At 36.9% G+C, this 26,919-nt stretch overlaps 1 protein-coding gene across 2 annotated transcripts in view; it reads left to right on the top strand.

Annotated features, from left to right (window-relative positions):
* Positions 1–26,919, top strand: part of RYR2 (ryanodine receptor 2) — a 775,249-nt gene that overhangs the window by 623,487 nt on the left and 124,843 nt on the right. For both annotated transcript variants that reach the window (XM_047762364.1, XM_047762363.1), the window contains 8 exons: positions 7,357–7,417; positions 9,428–9,666; positions 11,125–11,206; positions 15,371–15,501; positions 19,190–19,510; positions 20,780–21,020; positions 21,424–21,511; positions 24,032–24,124. In XM_047762364.1, the coding sequence (XP_047618320.1) occupies positions 7,357–7,417; positions 9,428–9,666; positions 11,125–11,206; positions 15,371–15,501; positions 19,190–19,510; positions 20,780–21,020; positions 21,424–21,511; positions 24,032–24,124 (1,256 nt within the window). The remainder of the gene's footprint in view (positions 1–7,356; positions 7,418–9,427; positions 9,667–11,124; positions 11,207–15,370; positions 15,502–19,189; positions 19,511–20,779; positions 21,021–21,423; positions 21,512–24,031; positions 24,125–26,919) is intronic.

The following is a 26,919-nucleotide window of genomic DNA, read 5'->3' as shown; positions in this document are numbered from 1 at the left end:
TGAAGATTTGTTTACCTCTCCACTGCTACCACTCCCAGCCAGTCCATGGGTGTCTTTCACCTGCACTCCTCCTGGAACACACTAACCTTTCTCAGGGGATCCCCTCTTGCCCTTCTAAACTGGGCTCTAAAACAATCATATCTTCTCTTCCACCCTGCCAAGCACACACACACACCAGCCTCTCAGATAACTAAATTGACTCCTGTGTATCCAGTGGCTTCCCATTTCTATAGAAGAAAGATGAGAATTCTTAATCTGACCACGTTAGTTTTTCCTGATCTACCCTCCGTGTACCACTCCATCCTCATTCTCCATCCTCATTCTTGCTTCCTCCCTGTACCTCAGCTGAAGTGGACTTCTCTCTGCTCCTCAATAGCGTTATATTCCTTTCTGCCCAGGGTCTTTGCCCGGGCTGTAATTACTGACTGATGTGGGGCCCCCTACCTCACACCCCCTCTCCAGTCCCTCACACCCAGGGTGAGTTAGCTACTCATTCTTCAAACTCCAACCTAAATGGAAAATGATTATATATACATTCTCAGAGCTGTGTACCACTTTTCATGCATTCACCCATGATGATACTTAATTAACTTCTCTCTCTGGTACAAAACTCTGAGCTCTTTGAGGGCTTTCTGTCTGGCTGTCTGGCTGGCTGGCTGGCTTGCTTTCTTTCTTTCTTTCTTTCTTTCTTTCTTTCTTTCTTTCTTTCTTTCTTTCTTTCTTTTTCTTTCTTTTCTTTTCTTTTCTTTTCTTTTCTTTTCTTTTCTTTTCTTTTCTTTTCTTTTCTTTTTTTCGTATCCTCAGAGCCTAACAGGAAGTCTGGCACATAGTAGCTCTTTTATAAATATCTAATGACTGAATGAATCAACCAAACAGGTCCTACCTTTAAGAAGCCAACAGTCTAATAGAGAAGATAGACAGGTCAGCAGATTGCTTGCTATGATAAGATAAGTGCTCTCAATTTGGAATTTTCTTACATTTACAAATAACCCAGACCTTATATTTTTTTCCTTGAGATTAAGAAAAATGGAATATCCACTTATCTCACAATTTGTGAGAATCACTTTTTTAAAAATTCCTTAAGCTGTGCCTGAAAACACGTAGGGCACTTACATTGAAAAGAAAGTAACACATAATTAATGACCCTTCAAAGAACAAGATCTTTAAACTCTACCAACAATAATCCTTTCAGTTGAAGGAGCTGTTTGAGAAGTCCGGCACAAAATAGTTATTTAAGGGCGCTTTCTACTTTCCTGTTTTCTGGTGAATTTTTAATATATTAGCAAGATGCTAAATTATCCAGAGATCACTCGGATTTCCTGGAGAATTTCCAGACTTGATAACAAGAGAGATTTCTAGGAATGCCTGGAATACAGCAAGCATTTTGTAAGCATAACGAGCATCATAATCCAGTATCTCTTCTGACTGACCTCAGTGACGCTAGAACTCAAAATTTCATAAAATTAATATAGCTCCAATATTAGCTTCAGGAATACTGGACAGGAATTAACCTGTGTTTAAATGAAGCAGTAGGTCTAGTTAAAATATTTGTTTCCCCCCGGCTCAGGTGAGTATGACTGATTTAATACATTGGTGCCTAAACCTTAATGTTATTTTAAAAAGAGTTTTAATAGTAAATGAAGTTAATATAGTGAATTCTATCAATTGGTATCTCTCCCTGATTAAAAAAAAAGTGATGTTTACATTGATTTTTCTGTTGTTCCCTGTCTCAAACCCTATTTGTGTATTTAAATGAGGAGCTATCTTGTATTAGGAGATACTAGAAAATTAGTATGGTCACCCCTCTATATAAGTAGGTCGTGTATCTATGGAGTCAAACAATTGGTGATCAAAAACATTTGAAAAAAAATAATTCCAGAAAGTTCCAAAAAACAACAGCTGAATTCACCATGCCTCAACAAATATTTGCAGAGCATTTACATTGTATTATATGGTCTGAGTAATATAGAGATGCTTTAAAGCGCAAAGGAGGATGTATGTAGGCTATATGTAAATTTTATATACCATTTTATACCAGGAACTTAAGCATCCTTGGATTTTGGTATTGGGAGAGGGTCTTGGAACCAGTCCCCTGCAGATACTGCGAAACAGCTGTATATGATCGTGTTATCCCTAAGAAGTTCTTGTGTTTGTTAAATAGGACACATATAATGAAAGGAAAGTCATTTTAAAGCACTAAGAATCTCTGAGGTATGTGAGAACTGAATGTGTCACTATGCTGAGAATTTAATGGTTTAATCTGCTACTCTTGCTGGTCGTTTTTATTCATCACTAGAGGATCATTAAGGTGTTATCTGACTTGAAAATTATGTAGTTTTATATGGTAAAGGGGCTTCCTGGATTAGATTTGCTGTATAAAAAATAACCTAATTCTTGGAATTCCCGCTGTGGTGCAATGGGATCAGCAGCATCACTGCAGTGCCAGGATGCAGGTTCGATCCCTGCTCAGCACATTGGGTTAAGGATCCAGTGTTGCCACAACTGTTGTATAGGTTGCACCTGTAGCAGGGATCTGATCCCCAGCCCTGAACTCTATGTGCTGTGGAGATGCCAAAAAAGAAAAACAAAACAATACCAAAAAGACCTGATTTTTATGCAGAGTAAATACCAGACTCAAACACCTCTAATGAAAATAGCATCAGAAGATCGTATTAGAGAGAGAGATACTTCATTTCATTTCAACAGATCACTCTGAGAGCATTCCCTGACTTTGAGACAAATGAATAGAGTGTGTAATTATCTAAAATATACCCTCAGTTTAACTGAAACTTCTGAAACACCAAATTTCAGTTTCGGTACTCTTTTCAATATCATTGGCTACCGAAGTAATAAAATCTCTGGCAGTGTTCAGTTTCTCACTCCTCATAATTTCAAGAGAAATTTCACCTTTTAGGATAATTTTATCTCATGTTATTAATGAGGATTTTTCCAAGATTAATCATTTTTTTCAAAGAAGAGAATATAATGAGATATTATGTCCGATATCATGTTGGAAAAGTAAAGAAAAATAAATATGAGAATGAGTATTACTGTTTTCTCAGAGGAAAGTCAACAGTCTGAGAATACACACTATATAACATTATGAGATAGAGGTGGTACATAATATATCAAATTTTGGATAACATTGAAAGTCCGTGAATCATAGGAGCCTTATATTAAAAACCATAAAGCAATTGGGATTAAAATACAAAAATAATATTTTGACTCTTAGCTTTGTTATTATTTAGAAAGTTGTATTAGTTTATGAGAGTTGGTAATGTTTTTAAAAATCCAGTGCTTGCTATCTATTGTTAATTAGATTCAGGTATGAGCTGTGATTTTAATCCCTTTTATGCTCACACACAGATGCAAAAACACACAATCTTAAAGCTAAGTAGATGATTCATAAGTGCTTCTCTTAGTGTTTCGAGGTAATGAGAGGAATATTTGAAGGCAAAAGAAATAGTTTGAATATAGAAAAGACATGAGCTGAAAGTATCCAACTTTTGGTTTTTATATTAAAAGCAGTTAAGAAGCTACATATAGTTAAGTTCCTGAAAATATAATCATCACTTTAAAATTTTACCATCTTACTATGCTTCGACTAGCCCTTCTTTTTCTTATTAATAGCATGATGGACAGTTCTGATTATGGTGACTTGGCTAGCCTTAAGAAGGACCATTTTCAGCTTACTATTGTATTTAAAAGCTTTACTCACTGCATGCTTTATCTCAAGACTCACCATTACTTTAGGCTCTTACCATGCCAAGTGCCAATAAAATTGATTCTTTTGCTTGGCCCACCCATTAAAATGCCGAAGATTCAATGAGTACTTTTCCTGCATTTCTTAGGGTCCTTTTCCCACCATTTTTTACAATGAGATGTATGCATTTAAAGTTGTACTGCGTCTGTTCTGGGATTGCACCAAAATGTGTAGACTGATTGAGCTTACAGTTTTGTGACTTTAACCATCACAAGAATCTCATATGCACTGCGCACATTCTCATTGGACCCACAGAACTTGTATGGCCACTGGCACCCTTTTCTGCTTACATCCCACAGTCATTCCACCAATATTTAATTGAGCACCTGCTGTTTGCCAGGTACTATTCAGGTGCTGGGCTACATCAGGGAAGAAAGCAAACAAAAATAACACCCCAGGAGCTTATAAAATGGAAGTTTAAAATACCTCCATCTCCTTTTGGAAAAAGGTATGGGTAGGCTCAGAACCAAGTGCAAAGAATGAGAATCTCTATGAAGATTTGGTATAACTGTGAGTTCTAGGAAGAGAAGGAGAGACCCATCTCTCTGATTTGGTGCTGAATTTTTTTGCAGGAGACTTGTATGTACTTTATGTCCTCTCTTCCTCCTGGGCCTTCTTGCTGCACCCCCATAGCCTTTTTTACCTCCAAACATTGGAGACTCTGGGACCTTTCTGCTTCTACGTTTATGCTCATGCCACCTAATTTTAAAATTACAACTTTAAAAATTATAACTTTAAAAAGTATCCATAAGCTTGCAATGCCCAAAGCTTAAATGCCCTGCAGTTGCCTATTTCACCTCTCTGCCTCAGATGAATAGGCCCATCACACTTAACCTGTTGAAAGCAGAATGGCCAACTCCCACCCCCCACCCCACATTCTGCTCCCTCGCTTGTTCTCTCTCACTTCATTGAATCATACATATAACCATTCACCCAACTGCTCACACAGTTGCTCGCTCAAATAGTAGTGGGATGATGTTGTCTTCCTTCCCTCTCCCCAACACTCAAGTCCTTATGCAGAACCTTCAAATATATTCTTTTTTAAAATATTTTATTTTATTTTTTAATTTTTTTAAAATTTTTGTCTTTTGTCTTTTCATGGCCGCACCCACAGCATATGGAGGTTCCCAGGGTAGGGGTCTAATCAGAGCTGTTGCTGCCAGCCTACGCCAGAGCCACAGCAATGCCAGATCTGAGCCGCATCTGTGACCAACACCACAGCTCACGGCAGCAACGCCAGATCCTTAACCCACTGAGCAAGGCCAGGGATCAAACCCACAACCTCAGGGTTCTTAGTCGGATTCCTTTCCGTTGTGCCATGACCAGAACTCCTCAAATATATTCTTAATTTCTTCACTGCTCATGTCCTAATCCAGATCTGTCATCGTCAAGCCGAAGGTTCCAGACTACTGCTATAGCTTCCTCTCTGGCTTGCACTCTTGCCCTTCCAGAATTTGGCACATTGGAATTAATCTTTTTAAACTGTAAATCAGCTCACATTTTGTTCAAAATCTAATCATGTCTTCCTATTGCACTAAAAAATGAGGTCCTGCTGTGTAGCACAGGGAACTATAGCCAATCACTTGTGATGAAACATGATGGAAGATCATATGAGAAAAAGAATGTAAATATATGTATAATTCGGTCACTTTGCTGTACAGCAGAAATTGACAAAACATTGTAAATCTATACAAAATGTAAATAAAATAAAAAATAAAGTTCTTGCTCTGGTTACCAGGCCTAGAACCTGATTCCCCTCCTCTCCACGTCATACCCTCCTTCTTCCGCTCAATCTGCCCACATCAGTCATCTTGACCTCCTTGCCTGGAACATTTTCTGCCCAGAGCCTTTGCACATGCTGTTTCCCCTGCCCGGGCCCTTCTTCCAGACCTGTGCATGCTTTGTTCCTTCCCTTCATTCAAATCTCTGCTTGGGCAGGGCCTCACGACCACTCACCCTACCACTCTATCCTGTTGCTCTAGTCCCTGTTCCCAGCTTTATATATGTTTATTGTGGCCTGGTATTTTGTTACCTTCTATCACATATGATTTCGGTTTCACTTAATGGTTCATCATCTGTATCCCTCATTAAAATGCAAGTACTGGAGTTCTCTCTATGACTCAGTGGGTTAAGAATCCAACTGCAGCGGCTCGGGTCACTGCCTAGGTTAGGGTTCAGTCCCCAGCCCAGCACAGTGAGTTAAAGGATCTAGCATTGCCACAACTGTGGCTCAGGTTCTAGCCCAGGAGGTTCTATGTGCCAGTGATGTGGCCATAAAATAAAATATAAAAGCAAGTACCTTGAGAATGCTATTTTGCTGTTTTCTAGAAGTTTAAGAGTGCCTGGTATTTAACATGTATTTATTGAGTGAATGAACAACTAAATGCGTAATACTTCTAAGAGCTACAGTCGAAGCCCTATTAGGGGTAGGGGCCTATCAATAGACAGAGGCAGGACAAATTTTGCCCTTCTGCTGACTTTGTCTTCATAATTACCCAAAGTTCTAAGATTCAGAGCACAAGATTAATGGAACATTTTCTGAAAAAACTCAGAGTCTCAGCAATGAATACCTGACTTATTATTTCCTTAGTTGTGCCATTTCACCAAATTGGTGTGTGCCTACATTCTAAGGCTGTTGTATTGATTTCCATGTAGATTTAATTCACTTGTTTTGGGGTACATTTATGTATAAAGAATACAAAATGCTCAAATCTTTAAAAACTCACATTCAAATAGGAGTTGTTAGGCTAAGGACCAGGAAATGACTATATTTATTGCATAGAGGGAGGTATGGAATGCCAAAGTAGTGGTGTCAGATTATATCGTGAGTGATCAAATATCTTTGTTTCATTGGATTCTATATTCTTCATCCTTATCACAAGGTAAAATGTACATATTCATACTTCTGCACTTTTGTGATAAAATATGCTAATCAAAATGACTGAATTTCATCATATTTTCAAAAGCAGCCCCCATTTCAAATATCTCATAAGTAACACTTAACTTCTTTAGCCTCTGGGGCTTTTTTTATACACAATTGTTTGGCACCTCTTTTTCACCAAAGACCAACAATATTCAGGCCAATTAGTTCATGTCAAAGCAGTTGAATTCAGGCAGATTAATTCATATTCATGCAGTTGAATGCAATAAGAAAGCAGACATACTTGGGGTAATTAAAAGGGAATTAAGTTTATTAGGCTTTTAGGCCATTTCATTTCGCAAAGGATATCCACTGACTTAAAAAGCTGGCATACAATAAGATTTAGAAATAAGATAAACTGGTGTGGGAGAGGGGAATATAGTTGAAGAATCCCGTTAAAACTCTCTAGCCTGGTGCAGTGCTTTGAATGCTTCTTGAGTATGTCAGCTATTTGATGAGACATGCTTTATTGCTTTTCTACTTACATTTGCATAACCACTTTTAAGCAGAAAAACTGCATGATTTTAAACTTGATTATCAGAAAATCTTCTGAATTGAGTTATCCTTATTGAGTTGTGCCCTGGACTAATTTTTGGAACACAGATATTAATAGAAAAGATGAACACTGGAAAATTCTCAGGGCAATTGATACAGCATTTTGTTTCCTCTTTAGGAAATGACGCAACATCAATTGTCAACTGTCTTCATATTTTGGGTCAGACTTTGGACGCAAGGTAAATGGATATGTTTTTGTCTAAATTGCTGAGTGTGATTATGATATATAAGAATACTAAGAAGACCCTAGTGTCTTGATTTTATTCTTTGGAATTCTGAAAACTTTAGTATAGGTGAAAAGATAATCGTTAGTAAAATTAGTAATACAATGGCATTTTGTTTTTTTTTATGATATGTAGATTGTCATTCAGATTTCAAGTAACTTTTCAGCAGCTAAGTACATAATTGAGGGTGGAATTGGGACTCACATCCTGTGAGGTAAAAATGAGGAGCTACAACACTAGAGGTTTTACTAGCTTCAAGGGGTGATACTTGTGCTCCATGTTTGTCATAACATTTAACTTTGTAGGAAACACGGGGTTTTATTTTTCATTGATGGCTAAGTCAAGTGAAGCTTAAGGTTCATCATAGTAAGTGTGGAAGTAGACTAATTGCCAAGTCTCTGCACATTCTACTCTGCTCTACCATCAGCATGACCAGAAATCCAAATGCAAAATCAATTTAGCTGGCATGCTTGATTCAGCCTTTAAGGCATACATTTAGTTCATGTATTTTCCGAGATACATCTAAATAAAAGTTCCTCAGAGTCTTCTACAGAGAATATTGTTTGATACTGTGGATTATCCATTTTTTGTCTAAAATTTTATTTGAGGTGTTTTATATAATAAATGAAGGAAGGAGATTCTATTATACACCTTCATTTTCTACCAGAAATAGCAGCTTTAGCATGTTACTTCTGTGCAAAGCTCAGTCTTCAGAAGCTTGTTTAGAGAAGACTTGATTGCTACTCTTAAAGTAAATATATATATGTATATACATCTATGTCATTTGGTAGCTTGGTTTAGTCAGCATCACGTGTTTCTTTCACACCATTGCCTCAGAAAACATTCTAGTTTTGTTGGATTTGAGATTATGTATTGAGGTTCCTTAGAAAACTAAAAATAGAGTTGCTGTATGATCCTACAATCCCACTCTTGAACATATATCCGAAGAAAACTATAATTTGAAAAGGTATATGCACCTCAATGTTTGCTGCAGCCAAGCATGCAAGCAACCTACATGTCCAGCAACAGATGAATGAATAAAGAAGATGTGGTACATTTATACAATGGAATATTACTCAGCCATTAAAAAGAATGAAATAATGCTATTTGCAGCAACATGGATGGACCTAGGGATTATCATACTAAGTGAAGTAAGCCAGACAAAATACTATATGATATCACTTATATGTGGAATCTAAAACATGACACAAATGAGCTTACCTATGAAACAGAAATAGACTCACAGACCTAGAGAAGAGATTTGTGTTTGCCAAAGGGGAAAGTGGGGAAGAGAGATAAATTCAGAGTCTGGGATTAGCAGATACAAACTGTTATATATAGGATGGCTAAACAGCAAGCTACTATATAGTAAAAGGAGCTATATTTAATATTCTGTAATAAAACATAATGAAAAGAATATAAAAAAGAAAATATATGAATAACCGAATCACTTTGCAAATTAAGACATCTTAAATCATCTATACTTCAGAGTTCCTGTCGTGGCTCAGTGGAAACGAATCTGAGTATTATCCATGAGGACGCAGGTTCAATCCCTGACCTCCCTCAGTGGGTTAAGGATCTGGAGTTGCTGTGAACTGTGGTGTAGTTTGCAGATGTGGCTCGGATCTGGCATTGCCGTGGCTGTGGCCTAGTCCAGCGGCTAGAGCTCCGATTCAACCCCTAGCCTGGGAACCTCCATATGCCGCAGGTGCAGCCCTAAACAGACTAAAAAATAAAAAAATAAATCATTTATACATCAGTTAAAAAAGAAAGAAAGGTTATGCACTTACTGTGATATTACTAGAATGTGAGGTATATAGAAAAAATTATTTGAAGATGGATTAAAAAAAAACTTTTTTGCCTGAGTGAATGTCATCATGGACAAACATAATGGAGAAGCAGATTCTATTTGTATTTCATGTGCTCCTCTCACAAGATACAAGTTCTCCCTTCTTCACTTACTAGGACGGTGATGAAGACTGGCCTGGAGAGTGTTAAAAGTGCCCTCAGAGCATTCCTGGACAATGCCGCAGAAGATCTGGAGAAGACAATGGAGAATCTTAAGCAGGGCCAGTTCACCCACACCCGAAACCAACCCAAAGGTGTTACTCAGATTATCAATTATACCACGGTGGCTCTGTTGCCAATGCTGTCATCATTATTTGAGCATATTGGCCAGCATCAGTTCGGAGAAGATCTAATATGTATGTAAATCTATTACTTAGAGTTTCATTATCTAAAACAGTACAATCAGAAATTGTAACAGCCACATCATCTAGGTTACACAGACACTTTTTATACATGAAAATGCCCTCCCCCCCAGAACATTGTAGGTTGACTTTTGAGTTATAGAAACTATCCTTATAGACCTAGATCCCTGGATCACATGGATTCACAGAAGAGACCAGGAAGGTAGTGGTTATGGACAATCACTTCCACATTGTTGAAGTACAAGTTTCAAATTGTACTATTTCTATGATGCCTCTTTCCATGGAAATTTTCTAATGCAGTTTTCATCATAGAACATGCAGCATTAAATGTTTTCAAGTTAGGTTTGAGTTGATGTAGATTGTTTCCACAAGCAATCCTACCAATAAATATGGAGACTGTTGAGAAAATATCTGTGTCCAAATAATTGATCTACTAGGGTGGCCCACATATCTTTTGTTTGTAGGTTCCAGTCTCTTTTCATAGAGGATTTCTTCAGCTGCTATCAGCTACAATTCTGAGTTATTAAAAATATCCACTGGATGCCCAAAGTTGTGTGGAAAAAAATATCGCATAACCTAATCTCTTACTCTCCTGCTATTATAAACATGAGAGAAGGTATAATCGCTTGTCTAGCAATGGTCCAGTGTGTATTACTTGCAGCCACTTAGTCACTCAGTGTTGAGAGTCTCACAGGCAAAATGCAGCTCTGTGTAAAAATCACTGTGCGAAACAGCAAATCAGACAATCGCTAGTTTCAAGACACTGACATTGACACTGCTTGAACCAGTGGGAACCCCGTGAGGACATGGAAACAAATATGGAGGGCAGGAGTGATTTCTCCATTCATGTCATGGTGTGTCCTCCAAGAAATGGTAACAGAGCTGGCATTAGAAATCCAAGGGTCTTAGATTTCTTTGCCTGCTGAACATGATTTATTGGATCAGAGGTCATTGATAAGGTTTTACTTGATTTTTCTAGCTTTAAAAACTGCAAGAGTGACTTATGCCCTTGAATTTCAGGTTGTTTCAGAAATAAATGATGCACCCCATTTTCCAGAATTCTCATTCTTATTCATGTGAGAATTAAAGTAAAAAGATACAGTCTTTATGTACCTGTGAAACAGGAGTCAAAATTGACCTCTGCTCCTGGATATTCTTGTGCTTAGTTTTATTCTTGAAGAAATCCTTTATTTTTATAGCTAAAGAAAATTATTAAGAAATTTTTTCCGATAATGTTGTCTTATAATCAAAGCATGAGTCTTTAGAATGATTTCAGCTCCTTCAAGAAAAGAATTTGAGAAAAAGCTTTTAAGTTTCATTTTATATGTATTCTTTTATTAAAATATTATTATGCCTTTAATATGGAATTTTTTTTTTAGCCTTAGCTTTCTCAGGACAATGAATGTATCAATAGCATGTGGAGTTTTTTAATGAGATTTTCTTTTTCCTTAGTGGAAGATGTACAGGTGTCATGTTACAGAATACTGACTAGCCTGTATGCTTTGGGAACCAGCAAGAGTATTTATGTGGAAAGGTAAGATTTTAAAAGTTTAACTTTGTATTAATAGTTATTTTAAGTGTTACAATTATTCATTTCAAGAATCTTTACTTTATAACATTTTCCTTAGTTATAAACTAAACAACCAGAATGACATATTGAATTCTTAGGAGTAATTAGATGGTCTTTAACCTAAATTTGAATTGATATAATAAAAGACAATTGAATTATGAATCATAATATAAAGTTATAATGGTAAAGACCATATTTAACATAAAATTTAGAGTGTTTATGGGTCTTAAAGAAGCAATCTGCTTGTACATTTTATAATTATATTATCAGAAATACAAAATAAGCACAAATACAGGCAGCTATTAAAACCAGTTTAATTTTTTTCCTCTTCGGAAGCTTAAGATTAACAGGTCAGATGATGTGGACAGGTCAGGTAAGATAAGGCGTCCCCACTGAACTGAACAAAAAAATCGCTGACAACTTCAGTAAAGTCTTTCTCTGGAAGAGAAGAACAAGAGGACTTTTTAAAAGCCTAGAAGAAAGAAAAAGGCATTCTAATAGAAGACCAATAAATGAAATAAGTAATGAAACGATATTCTTAGAGAGAATATTGAATAGATGTAAATTCTCTCCAAATTAATCTTAATTAATTATAATTTACATAGAAATTTGCTCTTTATTAAAATTGAATAAATAATTCAGAAGTTAATTTAAAAGAATACATGCATAAGACTAGCTGATAAAATTTTGAGAGAAAAATATGAGTAATAAAAGGGTACTCATATGGCCTACCAAATATTAAAACTTATTAAGCAACAATAACTAAAAATAGAGTCACAATTAAAGTGAGCTAGGAAAGAAGATCTCTAAGAAGTTTTCATGTGATTTTTATGGCTATAAAATATTTTTTACTTGGGAAATATAATTTATTGAAATGTTTATTTTTGACAGGTAGGCTCTTTCTCTTTTTCGCTTACATTAATAATGCTAGTTCTGTGTTCACACTTTTCTGGGTGTTTTCATTTTATCTCCTTTATCAGAATTTGGAGATCTAGGCTAAAAAGTATGCATATATTAAAAGATTATGGTAAACATTTTACTCTTTTTAAAAAATTGATTCAATTTGCACTTTAAAGTTTTACAAGAGAATTCTGGTTTCCTCACACGTTCCTCATTTCTGATTATTATTCATTATTTACTATTTATAAATTTGATAGTTAAAAATGGGAACCCATTTTTTTTTCAAATGCACCTATTGTGTGTGTATTTACTTTGCCATTTGTATTTATTTTATAAATTCCCTTTCTCATCTTGTTTGTCCATTTTTCTGTTAATATATTGCTTACTGATTAGTAATAACCATTATGTTTATTAATTATTAACTTTGTGCCTGTTATCTCTATTTTTATGACTTTTAGCATTTTTATACCTTTATAGTATTTATATGTAATATATTCGCAGAATTTATGACATGAAAATTTTTCAATTTTATATAATCAGATCTTCCAATTATTGTATTTCTTCCTCTTAGTTTCATGATTTTAAAAAGTTAATACTACATGCTTAACAGCTAGAGATTTAAAAATGTATTCTCCTAATTTTTTCATGCTTTAATTTGTTTAGGTTTACTTTTTTTTTTTTTTTTTGCTTTTTAGGTCTGCACCTGCAGAAATGAAAGTTCCCAGACTAGGGGTCAAATTGGAAGCACAGCTGCAGGTCTACTCCACAGCCACAGTAATGCCAGATCTACCATGTCTGTGAACTATAGCACAGCTCACAGCAACGCTGGATCCTTAACACACTGAGCGAGGCCATGGATTGAACTTGCCTCCTCATGGGTACTAGTAGGCTTATAACCTGCTGAGCCTCAATGGGAACTCCCATGTTTAGGTTTATTTTTTAATCCTCTTCTTGTTCATTCATTAAAACTTACTGAGTGTGAGGTTCTGGGGTACAACAGTTAAAAGATAGATCCCTGCTCTCCTAGAGCTGATGTCAAGAAACAAAACAAAACAAGTAAACTGATAAACGGAATAGTGGCAAGTTATTGTGTGAGTAAGCTCACAATAAAGAAAATGACAAGGGGTAATCAGGAGTGTATCCTTTAGACCATTATATTTTAGACTCAGAACTTTCTGTTCTCAGTGGAAAACAGGTAGAAGATACGTCAGGTGTAGAAAGGTGTTTCTAACAGCTTTCCTTGTCTCAGTGAAGTGTGACGTGGGTCTTTAGCCAAATGATGGTTGAAGAAACAAGTGTGAGAAGTTGGAGGAAGGCAGAGAATAATGTCTGAAATGATTAGCTCTCTGGTAAGAAGGGAATTTATTAGAAATGCATTTAAATTTCATGTTTCTCTTGGAGGTTACGTAAAATTCAAAATCAGTTTTTTTTATATCATCCACATATCTAATATAATGATTTATTAAGTATTTCTTTTATTCACTGATTTAAAATAAACTCTTCATTGTATACTAGATGTATTTGCTAGGTTATGTTTCTAGAATTTTTATTCTGTTCTAATGTATGTTTTTAAATAATTAGAGCAGTACCATCTAGCCTGAATTGTTATTATTTTGTAATGTATCTTAACATCTGGTAGTCCAAATTCTCTCATACTTCAGCAATTGCTGTTATTATTGTTGCTATTCTTGCCTGGATATTTTTCTTGATAAAATCTGGGATCGTTTCTTTTAGATTCTGAAACAAGGTATATGTATAGTTTTGAAATTAACTTTGCAATTATAGAGTGAGTTTGGGAGAATATAAATATAAAATTTTGAAGAGAAGTAAAAGATATTTTGAAAAATGACCCCATACTAAAAAAAGTTATTTTAACGCAAGTATTTTAAAGAAAAATTGCTATTTCCAGAATACCAACACAAATGTTCAGAGTAGATCTGAGAATTACTAATTGAATTTGTATTTTAAAGTGCATTATTAAAGAATTTACATGAGTTATTAAGGAAATATGAGAATTAGTCCAATCAGATGTCAGGAAATAAATTACTTACTTTGGGGCCATATATGAAACATTTCAGGTTCTTAAATTCTTAAATTATTTCTCATTTTAAGATATTTATTGAATCTATACTCTGTGCCAGAAATTTTGCAATTCAATATCCCTATTCTTAGGTAAGAAAAGAACACCTTGAAAAGAGTAAGTGATTTTCCTATAGTGAGTGACACAAGTGTGGACTAAGATTGGGATTTGTGTCTGTCTGAATCAAAGGATGTGCTCTTTGTAATTTCTTGATGTCCTAAATTAGTTTTTGTAATGTAATCTTATATGTTTAAATTGAACTTTATTTCAATGTCATTCTGTAAAGGAACATTTTTTCCTACCTGAGAAGATATCTAGTCATTTTTAATTAAAATATTAGGTAATAAGACATTTTTAATTTTAAGTATTTTTTTCAGTGAGAAATTTAAAATTGCCTAAGAGAATTACATAATCTTTTCCTAATTGATCCCTTTCATTGACTTTTAAATAAAATATGCATACAAAGTCATTTAAGACGTTCATAATTTGCTGAAATTACTCTCATGGTATTCTATATTTAATAAATACCTGATGTGCCAGTAAAGCCTGGGATTAAGTAGATAACTAAGGGAAAGAGAGAATTTATATCAGTGTCAGAGAAAGCCTTGAATAGATTGATCATAGTCTGGTTTCCTAAACACCTTCCTTCCCTTGAAAAAGGTGTATGAATTTTAGGTGTTATCAATAGTTTTTATCATTTTGAATGTCTTCATATTTCTACCCTGAAATTACTTACACATGGTAAATTTTCAGAAAGTTGTGTTTATGTATTTTATTTTTTAATTTTTATGAAAGTCCATTTATTCACATGGCAAGAATTATTCCTCAGATCATCATGTTAAAAAAAAAAGAAAGAAAAGGACAGCAAATGAAATGTCAAAACTTGGGAATTTTACAGGGGGTTTTTTGGTTATTTTTGTCTGTACTGTTTTTAATTTCAGCTGACGGATAATTTAGGTTTTTTTTAATGTTGAGAATTTGCTACTGAAAGCATATGATACTTTGCAATATAGAAATTGGATTTGAGGGTTAGTTTTATCAATAGCATTAGTATTGTCCTTCCTTTAAGTTGTCCTTGCCAATTTTAATATAACTTCTTCAGTTATTCACTTAGAAGACTTAAAAATATAAGCATTTTCCATTTATAGGCAACGTTCTGCATTAGGAGAATGTCTGGCTGCCTTTGCTGGTGCCTTTCCTGTAGCATTTTTGGAAACTCATCTCGACAAACACAACATTTACTCTATCTACAATACTAAGTCTTCACGAGAGAGAGCAGGTAACATAGAAGCATGCATGGTACTTGTATTTGAAGCTAAAATTTGATGACATTTGCTGTATTTTCCAACCGTGATTTTTTAATGGGCTATTTTAATTTATCATCTCCAATGCTATTTATTCATAAGAGTTATTATTTGGAATTTTTTTCTGAAATGTTGTGTATTATTCCCATAGCGTTTCTGAAAGAAAACGAGTTTAATTTCTTCTAAGTCAATGAGCCACAGACATATTAACACTTTTTTTTAAGGGCCACAGCTGCAGCATAGGGAAGTTCCCAGGCTCGGGGTCGAATTGGAGCTGCAACTGCTGGCCTACATCACAGCCACAGCAAAGCCAGATCAAGCCACATCTGTGACTTACACCACAACTTATGGCAACACTGCATCCTTAACCCACTGAACAGGACCAGGAATTGAACCTGCATCCTCATAGGATACTAGTCGGATTCATTTCTGCTGAGCCACAATGGGAACTCCCATATTAACACTTTTAGTAATAAGACAAAGCAGTCAGCAGTTATGGAAAAAAAAAAATAGGTCAATCTGATTTCTAATTTAGTTATCTCTTACCAGTAGCCAATAGGTGTATGACATTCTTAGTCATTACATGTAAGAATTTGTACCTTTCATTTTTCTTGGTTCACCTGATAGGTCTATCTTATTGGGACAATTCTAGTCTATGCATTTTTTCCCGAATAGTTTGGTTCTCTAAGTCTGATAAAGTAATTGTATTTTAGTTATTTGGGAAGCCCTAAAGAGTTCCCCAGACTTGGATAAGAATTATGTGCTCTTCACATATGCATTCCTCTCCATTAATGAGCTCATCTCTTTGTGTAATTCTTGTTTTTATGGGAGCTATTAATTTCACTGCCTTTATAATTAACCTTATCAAGTAAAGACCCTTGTAAAAACTTAAATAATTATTATTTAATTTACCTATTTTTTATTGTAATTTCATATAACAGGAAGTTAAAGAAGAGTGTTGACTGTATCTTAGTATTTTATATAAGTTCCATAATATTTTTGTAAACAGTAAAACACAGTTGAGTTTGGATTTTTAATTATCTGTGTAAACATGCCTCATTAAGGATTTTTGATCCATTAATATTTTTGTGATGAATCAAGAATGAAGCATGTCATTGTTTCATTACAGATATAGAAATACACAGAGCAGATAGATCACTTCCCTGCTTCTTTTCTTTTTTTTTTTTTTTTTTTTTGCTATTTCTTGGGCTGCTCTCGCGGCATATGGAGGTTCCCAGGCTAGGGGTTGAATCGGAGCTGTAGCCACCGGCCTACGCCAGAGCCACAGCAACGCGGGATCCGAGCCGCCTCTGCAACCTACACCACAGCTCACGGCAACGCCGGATGGTTAACCCACTGAGCAAGGGCAGGGACCGAACCCGCAACCTCATGGTTCCTAGTCGGATTCGTTAACCACTGCACCACGACGGGAACTCCTCTGCTTATTTTCTATAACACATCATTTGCATCACAAAGCAAAGGAATTGGATTTAATGATTCACTTTCATTCATTTTTTAGTCAAGTCATTCAACAAATGATTGGAGGAGGCGTGATACAAAGATGAATAAGATTTGATTTTTCTCTTCAGGGCATTTTCTAGTTGCAGTAGAAGGACAAAGACTGATAAATACATGGTAGGATTCAGAATAAAGGACACAGGAGACACAGAAAAGCATTTTGCACTGAGAAAACCTGGGACAACTTAGGAGAGTTGGTCCAAGATGGGCCTTGAAGTTAGGAACACTGAAACTAGTGCATTAGGAAAAGCTTCAAGTACTTTGAGGTGGAGATAGCTTTTAGGGGAAGAAAGAGAAAGATAAAGCAAGAATAGAAAATCCAGAAGAGGCCAGGTAGGCTTTCTGTGTCAGGTAAGGAGTGGGGACTGTACCAGTGCCAACGGATCCTTTAATAAGCTTTGAAAAGGAGAGTCACATGAGTTGATTTGCATTTTAGAAACACATCTTGATGGAAATAAGGCAAATGCGTGTGGGTCACCAATCAGAAAATGATTGTGGTTGGTCAGAAGAGGTCTGATTGGCCAAGGCCCCTTGGCTGGGGTCTATATGAAGAGATTGTGAGAAATCCTAGAGGCAGAGTCATCTCCCATGGGAGATGAAAGAGCATCACAGCCTAGAATCTCTCAGATGTTTCCAGTGGGATGCATTGATAATGCCGTCGAGGACACTGAGTGAGATAGTAGTACATGCTCAAGAGGTAGATTTCATAGGCAAGGTCAGGTTTAAATTTAGACCCGTTTGATTTGATGTGCTTCTTGAGACATTCTTTATGAAACAATAATCTTTAGGGAATATGGCTTTGGGAGTTATTCACTTATAAGCAGAAGCCCATAGGAATGACCAAACATATAAGCTGAAAAAGAGAAGAGAGTTAGAAACAGATGCCTAAAGAAAATCCACACTTAAAAGTCCAGCAAGGAGGAATTCCCATCATGGCTCAGCAGTAGTGAACCCAACTTATATCCATAAGGTTGCAGGTTTGATCCCTGGCCTTGCTCAGTGGGTTAAGTATCGAGCATTGCTGTGAGCTGTAGTGTAGGTCACAGGCGTGGCTCAGATCCTCAGTTGCTGTGGCTTTGGTGTAGACTGGCAGCTGTAGCTCCGATTCAACCCCTAGCCTGGAAACTTCCCTATGTCACAGGTGCAGCCCTGAAAGAGCAAAATAAATAAATAAATAAAGTCCAGCAAGGAGAAAAGTGTTAGTAAAGGAGACTGACAAAATTCAGGAGAGTCGAGAAAGGCTGAATGTATCGAAATGAAGGAAAAAGGAATTTGGTCAGTGTTGTGATTTGCCACAGTCACACTTCGTAAGCCAAGGATTATAATATCTTCATTTCTGTGTCTAGGAGAGCACCTGGGAAGGTCAGCAGGTGGGAGAGATTTGAACATTATAGATAGGCTGCTGGGCAGGGGGCATCAGAAAGGAAGAGACTGAAAACACAGGCCTGAGCACAGCTCCTGCTGGAGGGGAGGCTCAGCACCAGGAACACAGGTGGAGCCATGCATAGGGACCTCAAAACTCCTTCCTCTGCCGTGGCACGGACCGGAATGTGAGACCAGAGGCAAAAATCCTGTCTGCCTGAGAGCAGGCAGATGGAGGGAGAGATATCGTATGTCCCCACCCCACCCCCGCCTCCCTCCCTTTTCTTGCTTCTTTGGGCCACATCCGCAGGCATATGGAGGTTCCCAGGCTAGGGGTTGAATTGGAGCTGCACCTGCTGGCCTACACCACAGCCACAGCAATGCCAGATCCGAGCTGAGTCTGTGACCTACACCACAGCTCATGGTAACGCCAGATCCTTAACCCACTTAGCGAGGCCAGGGATTGAACCCATGTCCTTGTGGATACTAGTCATATTCGTTTTCTCTGTGCCACAGTGGGAACTCCTGATGTTCCTCTTTGCCGTAGCATAGAAGGAACAGTCATTTGCTGATCTCCAGGTGATAGGGTCGGGACTTGGGGAAAAAAGAAATTTTGAAATAACTGCCAAAAGAAAAAGGAGAAGGCTCCATATAAAGGCACGCCAGGCCCAGCTGAGTTTTGAAGCCCCATGTGAAAGAGTTGCTTGTTGTGAACTGTGGACATGTGGCTGTCCCGTCACTTCTTTCACTGAAAACAAGTCACTTTGATGTGTGCTTCTCTAGCTCTTAACTTGCCAACTAACGTGGAAGATGTGTGTCCCAATATTCCGTCCTTGGAGAAACTCATGGAAGAAATTGTGGACTTGGCTGAGTCTGGCATTCGCTACACACAAATGCCACACGTAATGGAAGTGGTCCTGCCCATGCTGTGTAGCTACATGTCTCGTTGGTGGGAGCACGGGCCTGAGAATAACCCAGGGCGGGCCGAGATGTGCTGCACGGCCCTGAACTCAGAGCACATGAACACGCTGCTGGGCAACATCCTGAAAATCATATATAATAACTTGGGGATTGACGAGGGAGCCTGGATGAAGAGGCTGGCAGGTAAGGACGAGGGAGGCATGTGCTGCTTAAATTGTTTTATTTCCCAAAAGATTCAAATTGCAGAAGACTAGAATTTCCCTCTCTTCACGTTTATTCATATTTTCTTCATGCTCAAGAAATATTCTTGATGATTTCTGTCATGCTGTCCTCTTAAAAAAATGTGTAATTAATCAGGTGTTGGATAATTGTCCATTGTATTACTACTTTTAAGTGAGCAAACATTTTCTTGACTTCTCAGTCCCGCTAAGATTAATCTGTGAACACTGCAGTAAAAATGACCAGTTCTGTAGACAGAGACAAGAAGAAAACTGAGTTTTGAAACAACCCACTTTTAGCAATCTGTCTTACTGGGAGTGGGGGAGGATAATCAAAAGATTATAGTCCAATATTTACATTTAAGTTTATCTATCATTGCACTATTTATATTGAGTAATGGGAAGCAATTTGAATGGCCAACCACTAAAGGATGGTTGACTAAGTTGTATGCATCCATATACCAGAATATTATGTCATCTTAAACATGAAGGTTTCAACAGAATTTTATGATTTGGAAAGTGTTCAGAATATCATAGGATTAAAAGAACGGTTTTAAAATTTTGAATTCAGAAATATACATATGAGACTGTTGATTGATAAAATGTCCAAAAAGATACACCAATATCTTACTAGTTTGGTGATTATGGTTGATTTTAACATTTCTCTTTTATACATTTCCCCAATCTGTATATTTGTGACTCTTAAGGAAACAAAATTCCTTTTAAAAATGGCCTAATCAAGTTTAAAACTATTGCTAACAACTATAACTATTATTAAATGAAAGAGTAGTAGTATATGTAATCTAACTCTTCCATTGGGACCAAGAATGGGGATAAAGTGAGATGACATAGTAAATATAGCACAGTAGATACGTAGTCTGTATAATTATTTAGTTGTGTGTATCACTTATAAAAAAGGGCTAGGGGGTCCTTTTCTTTTTTGTGTGATAATAATTGATTTCCAAAGTGAATGAATGTCTTTTCTAAATTCTAAGTTAGCTGCCGATTTCCTTTTTCAAAAACAAGGAAGCACATCAAATTCAATTCAGCAATCACTTTTGAACACCAGCTATGTGATTAGGTTTGGGACTAAACAGATGAAACTTGGGCTGAATTCAAAAGAAAGCCTTGTGCTGGGGGGAGGAGGGAGGCTTGAATCACGGCAATGCCCATCTAACCCTCATTTTAATGAATGTTTACACAGAGCGGAGTATTAACGTCTGTCTTCAAACAGTATTTTCCCAGCCTATCATAAATAAAGTGAAACCTCAGCTCTTGAAAACTCATTTCTTGCCATTAATGGAGAAACTCAAGAAAAAGGCAGCGATGGTGGTATCAGAAGAAGACCACCTGAAGTCCGAAGTCAGGGGGGACATGTCCGAGGCAGAGCTTCTCATTCTAGATGAGTTCACCACGCTGGCCAGAGATCTCTATGCCTTCTACCCGCTTCTGATCAGATTTGTGGACTATAATAGGTAGAATGTTCTAATGCCTCTAATTCAGTCATAGCCTTACTGGGTTGCTGTGTGCCAGCTGAGTCACTTGACTCACTCACTACTTAGCAATGATGGGCTTGTCCATGGTGATGATATAACCAGATGTCCACAGATAAGTTAATTCTACCAAGCTTCATAAAATTACAATGGGAAATCCCTTTCTGGAGCCTTTTGCATGGGAAAGTTAGCAATTTGATAGTTGCAACATTTTACTTATTGTAAATGTTACACTGCTATGTGGAAGCCATTTCTGAACTCTGTAGGCAAGCATGTGCCACCCTCTTAGTTTCCGTGGTTTCAAATTTGACTTTGGGAGGGTGATTTGTTTTGAATTAACTTGTAGGGGTAACCAAGAAACTGCTTTATATGTTATGTGATCCAGGGCAAAGTGGCTAAAAGAACCGAACCCAGAAGCAGAGGACCTTTTCCGCATGGTTGCCGAGGTGTTTATCTACTGGTCCAAATCCCACGTACGTAAGAAAACACTGACAATGCTTACTCTTTGGTAGATGTTAAGGACTTTCGAAATGTGATGGATTTCCCAGTCCTATTAGTAAATACCCAGCAGAGTGTTTCTCAAGCTTGTCTCCTGTATAACTGGTGAGGGGAGGGAGTTTCTTTTCCTGGGGAATTTGAGGCACTATGAGCCTGCTTTTGTGTTTTGTAATTAATCTTCAAACAATCCCAGAGATGTATAATTGTGCTCCATAAACATATTTTTTGTGTTTGCACATAAATCTTCGGGTTATATGGGAATGGAGATGTGGCATTTTTATTCTCCAGCCTTCCCTCTCTGCTGGTGTTTTGTTATCTAACCCCTGGAAGTACTCAAACTGTTTGAGAAATGCTGAGATAGACTGGTGTTTTATGGTCATGGGACTTGCAAAGGCTCTGCATCTTTAAATTTCCTATTTTACTTGTAAAAGCGATACTTCTTTAAATTTCTTGTTTTTCTTATGAAGGCACTACTTCTTTAAATTTGTTCTATCATCACACACGTTTGTTTCTATAGAAATTTAGTTTTGTTCACATATTAGAAGAAAATAAACCTCCTGATAGGAATCCTGTTGATAAAATTTATACAGTACGATTTTAGTGAATTTTCATTATTTTGTATGTTGCGAGTAGAACTATATATTTCTAAATCAGAAAAAGATTTTGATCAGAACTTTATAGTAAAATATTAAACATGCTTATGGATTAAAGAAAGCTTTGTAGTGTTCTATAAATATTTACAATAACTAGTAGGCTATGGTTAAGTGAGCATTGTCCCAAATTATTTCGAAAGCTTAGAATATTTTTTATCTACTAAAATTCTCTGGTACTTTGTAAATGGGAGACTGAGAGAGAAAAAAAATAAAACCTCAACCTCAGTTTCCTTATTTGAGGTAGCTTCCTAGTTTATTTCATGAGATTGTTATATAAATCTGATTCATTGGAAAGATGTAATTTTTTTAAATAAAAATCTTCCTACTTAATATTTAGGATAAATATTATTTGTTGCCTACCTCTGCAGAGTCTGTCACACTTAATACCAAAAAGTATATAAAAATGCATTAAAAATACAATCACAAAGAAATAATAAATGAAATTCTGAATTTTCATCATGTAAATTTGAATCATCACATTAATACTCATTTTCTGTGATATCATAGGAAATTCTTTTAGATCCTTTGTGTTCCTTTCATGAAAATAAATGATGTCATATCCTTTGTAACTCATGTTGGGGGACAGTGCACTAGATCATTCAGGATACTTCTGAAGGAAATTTTGAAATCCAGAGCCCCAGAATAAATCACTTAAGAAAACTAAAAACTGCCTGTTTTTTCTTGACGAACTGAGAATCTTCAGCTTCATCAGTAGCTAAAAAATACCAAACAAGCTTCTTTAAATATAAATGCAACACAAAATTTTGGAACTAGAGTATTTATCACATCAGGAGGTTTTCAAATGAATGTCTAATGCTACTTTCAATAATAAGTGCTTTTGAATTTCATGGATATATTTACAACACAAAACCGTTAATATATGTCCTATATATTCTTCCCCAAATATTTGAAAGTGAAACTATGTGAGCAGCCATATTATAAGTAACAGTAAAATTAGAATGTTAATAAAGAGCTGAGTGAAAGTCAAGGCTTAGTCTATTCAGTATCCTTCATACAAAATCTTTTATTATTCGTCAATTATTAACATATTTATATGCTTACTATGAAATTATTTTATTTGGGTTTTGCTCATTTTAAAAAAAGAAGACAGGCATTCCCTGGTGGCTCAGTGGATTAAGGATTTGGTGTTGGATTAAGGATTTGGTACTGTGGCTTGGGTCACTGCTTTGGTGCAGGTTTGATCCCTCCTGGGAACTTCCACATGCTGTGGGTGTGGTCAAAGGAATATTTTTTTAAAAAGCTAAAAAAAAAAGAGAACATGCAGTTGGGTCGTTAATTTCTCTTTTAAAACTGTGTGCTCATTTTTGCTTTCATTCTGTATTTGCTTTTACTACTATCGCTGCCCAAACATTTGGCTTTGCAGAGTTTTTATGTTTGCCAGTTAAAAGTGAATAAAATAATGCTAGGGTTTTTGGAAAAGTAAGTAAAATATTTGACAGAGTAGAAAGTTGCATTATTGTCGCAGATGTTTTTAGAAAAATCTGTTTATCCGCAAATAGCACAATATGCTTTTTACCAGGTATTTGGGATTGGAGTAGTCATTCCACCCCTTGGTAGGTTTGTGACTTTGTTACTTAAATTTTCTGATCCTGAGTTTTTCCATCTTTGAGACATATGCATTTGTATTGAATTCCCAGAATTGTTGCCCCTAGCCAGGCACCCTCATTGGATATTCAACAGCTATTTTTTCCTTTCTTTATAAGTCTTATATATCAAATTACTACTTAGCTCTGTAGAAACTTTGGGGTCCTGTGTAGCCTCTGATTACATGAACTTCTTATCTTTGTGGTTTTAATTGCAACTTCCTTTGGAACTTCTCAGAATTTCAAAAGAGAAGAGCAGAACTTCGTGGTACAGAATGAAATCAACAATATGTCTTTCCTTATTACGGACACCAAGTCAAAGATGTCAAAGGTATTACCATAATCTGTTTCACTTTCTAGAAAATATCTGAATATAATGTTCATTAATTGAATTAGTGGGTACTTTTTTTTAGGTCTTGTGGAGGTTTATAACTGGAATTTGAAAGACTTGATGATATCGTTTACTGATTGAACACACACACACAGTTTTAAGGGTACCTGGGACTTGTTTGACTCAGGTGTGGTGTGGTGTGGAGACACAGCAGTGACTGTCATGGAGGAAGAAATTTTTACTCACAGTTCCCCAGAAACAGAAGGCACAGCATGTCATAGTGACACACAGGGTCAGTGGTGGGGCAGGAGTGAGGGGAAGATGTAGACAAGAAACGTTATTATGGTTTCCATTGGAAGAAGCAGGTGAGGCAGGGTATGCAGGATTGGCTAGTTTCAGTGGGCTCTAGGGAGTAGGGGCTGTGCCTAGTTGTCTGATACCCAGCTCTGGGTGATGAGCGCAGATGGATTGAGGTTCCAAGTAAAAGAGGTGATGAAAGAAGAAGGACTCTGGGTTTATATATTATGAAAGTGTGCTTGCAGGAAAGTAATTTTCTATCTCTAGAAATTGTGTAGCCCTGGGAGGACCAGTCAGGAATCAGGATGGCCTCAAGATATCAAAGCATCAGAATAAAAAGAGATGCTTAATATATGCATATACTCACAAAATTGCCCATCAGTATAACAGACATATAATTAGTATGATGTATCCATCAAGAGTATATATATACACATTTATGTGGGTAAAATATATACATACATCAAAATAATCCACTGCATTGTTTAAGAACCATGTGATGAATTCCAGGTTCTCATATGAAATGGAGATTTTCCTTTTCTCTATCACTCATTTTTGGGGGAGGGAGGAACTTTCTTTTAAAACACTGAAAAATTCGTGCTTTGATCTCTTAAATTGCCATTAAAAAAGAAAATGAAGGGGAGTTCCCGTCGTGGCACAGTGGTTAATGAATCCAACTAGGAACCATGAGGTTGTGGGTTCGATCCCTGGCCTTGCTCAGTGGATTAAGGATCCGGCATTGCCATGAGCTGTGGTGTAGGTTGCAGATGCAGCTCAGATCCTGCATTGCTGTGGCTCTGGCATAGGCCGGCAGCTACAGCTCCAATTCGACCCCTAGCCTGGGAACCTCCATATGCCACAGGAGCAGCTTAAGAAAAAGGTAAAAAGACAAAAATAATAATAATAATAATAATAATAAGGAAAATGAATATATTCTGTGGGATAACACACAAAATATACTGCCAAATGGCCAAAGATGCAAAATAGTGTGGCACTTAAGGAAATCAGTCTCTACCAACTCAATAAATAATGGGAAGAGAGATGCTGTGGGAGTACCTCCCAGCAGTCCCTAAAAGTCCCTCAAGTCCATAGGATGTGCTTCATTGTCAACCACCAGGACAGTAAGATAGCATCACCGAACACTCTAGTCTTAGAGTTGTAAATGCTATGTATTTGACGCTATTACACATGAATTCAAAGTTAATGCAGCTGAAGTTTGGAATGCCTTGGACACCTGACCAGCTCTTGGCTTTTTGTGCCACTGTGGTCTTGAAGCATTCATAAAAGATGATAAATTTTCTCTCTTCTGGGCTGACAGTGAGCCTGAAGAGTGAGGAGCTGCTCCTTCAGAAAATGCTATACTACGAGTATACCTTTCACAGGTATTCTGAGTGGAAGACTATCAGTAAATGACGCTGCTTTGTCAGCATGTGCTCATTTCAGGGCAGTGTTAACAAAAGCATAGAGAGAGGACATCAGGGATCAGTTTTTCCTTTGGGAGGACAGCTGACCCCAGGGTATCATCCAACTCAGGATAAATTAAAGGTCTTGAGAGCAGAGGTCTGCACACCTCTGTATAGACATCCTCTTCCCTCTTTTCCATCATTCCTAGTCCAGCGATTCCCAAAGCATACATGCAAAGCGCTGTACATCCTGCAACCTAGTCTAAGGCATATACAAGCACTGACTCATAGTAATGTTTACAACTCTTTCCAGGAGAGAATAGAAAGGAATGGATAGGAGCATCTCAATTTTAACCTTTCCCTCCCACAAAGTTAGTCAACTCTTTGCATCTTTTTACCTATGACTGCTAACATTCTGAGACAAGACACATAGCAAAAAACAGTACTATGGATGAGAAATTTAGAAATTAGCAATTATGCCTTGCTTCCTTGTTTTTAATTTTTTTATTTTTTTGCCTGTGTACATGCTTGACATTTTATATTGTGTAAGTACAATAAGTGTTCTCCCTAGAAATAAAGTTCCCAGTTCAAATAATGGAGTCACATAAACTAACATGTTACATATGCTGTTTTACTAAAGGAATCACAGTGTGCATGTGTTTCAGCATATGGACAGAACTGAGTCACTGCGTTGGGCATAGTGACTTCATAACTGCAGTTTCCTCAGTATTACTGAGGTGCTTTCTGACCAAGGAGGGTGTGAAGGATTCAAAAGTGGAAGGCAGTCACGGGATAAGTAACATCTCTCCCAAAAAGCTATACTGTTCCAGGTCTAGTTTCAAGAATGGACAGCAAGTAGGGTGGTCAGAGGTCCTACATCTGCAGCTGAAGTGAACGGAGAAATAGTCTCCCATGAAATGCCAAGAACAGAGAGATGCAGAGAGCTTCAGGGATTCCTGTGGTAGGACCTCAGACCATCTGTCTGAGGCCCAGTAGCAGCCAGTAGATCCACACCCCGCAATCCACCCCAGAGTTGTGAAGGAAAAGGAACTCCTTTGGAACAGAGATTGAGACCAAACAAACACAAACCAAAGG

This window comes from Phacochoerus africanus, chromosome 15 (assembly GCF_016906955.1).
Source record: "Phacochoerus africanus isolate WHEZ1 chromosome 15, ROS_Pafr_v1, whole genome shotgun sequence".
In the NCBI taxonomy this organism is placed as follows: domain Eukaryota; kingdom Metazoa; phylum Chordata; class Mammalia; order Artiodactyla; family Suidae; genus Phacochoerus; species Phacochoerus africanus.
The sequence above is the reverse complement of the archived record's forward strand: the minus strand, read 5'-3'. Positions and strand labels throughout refer to the sequence as shown.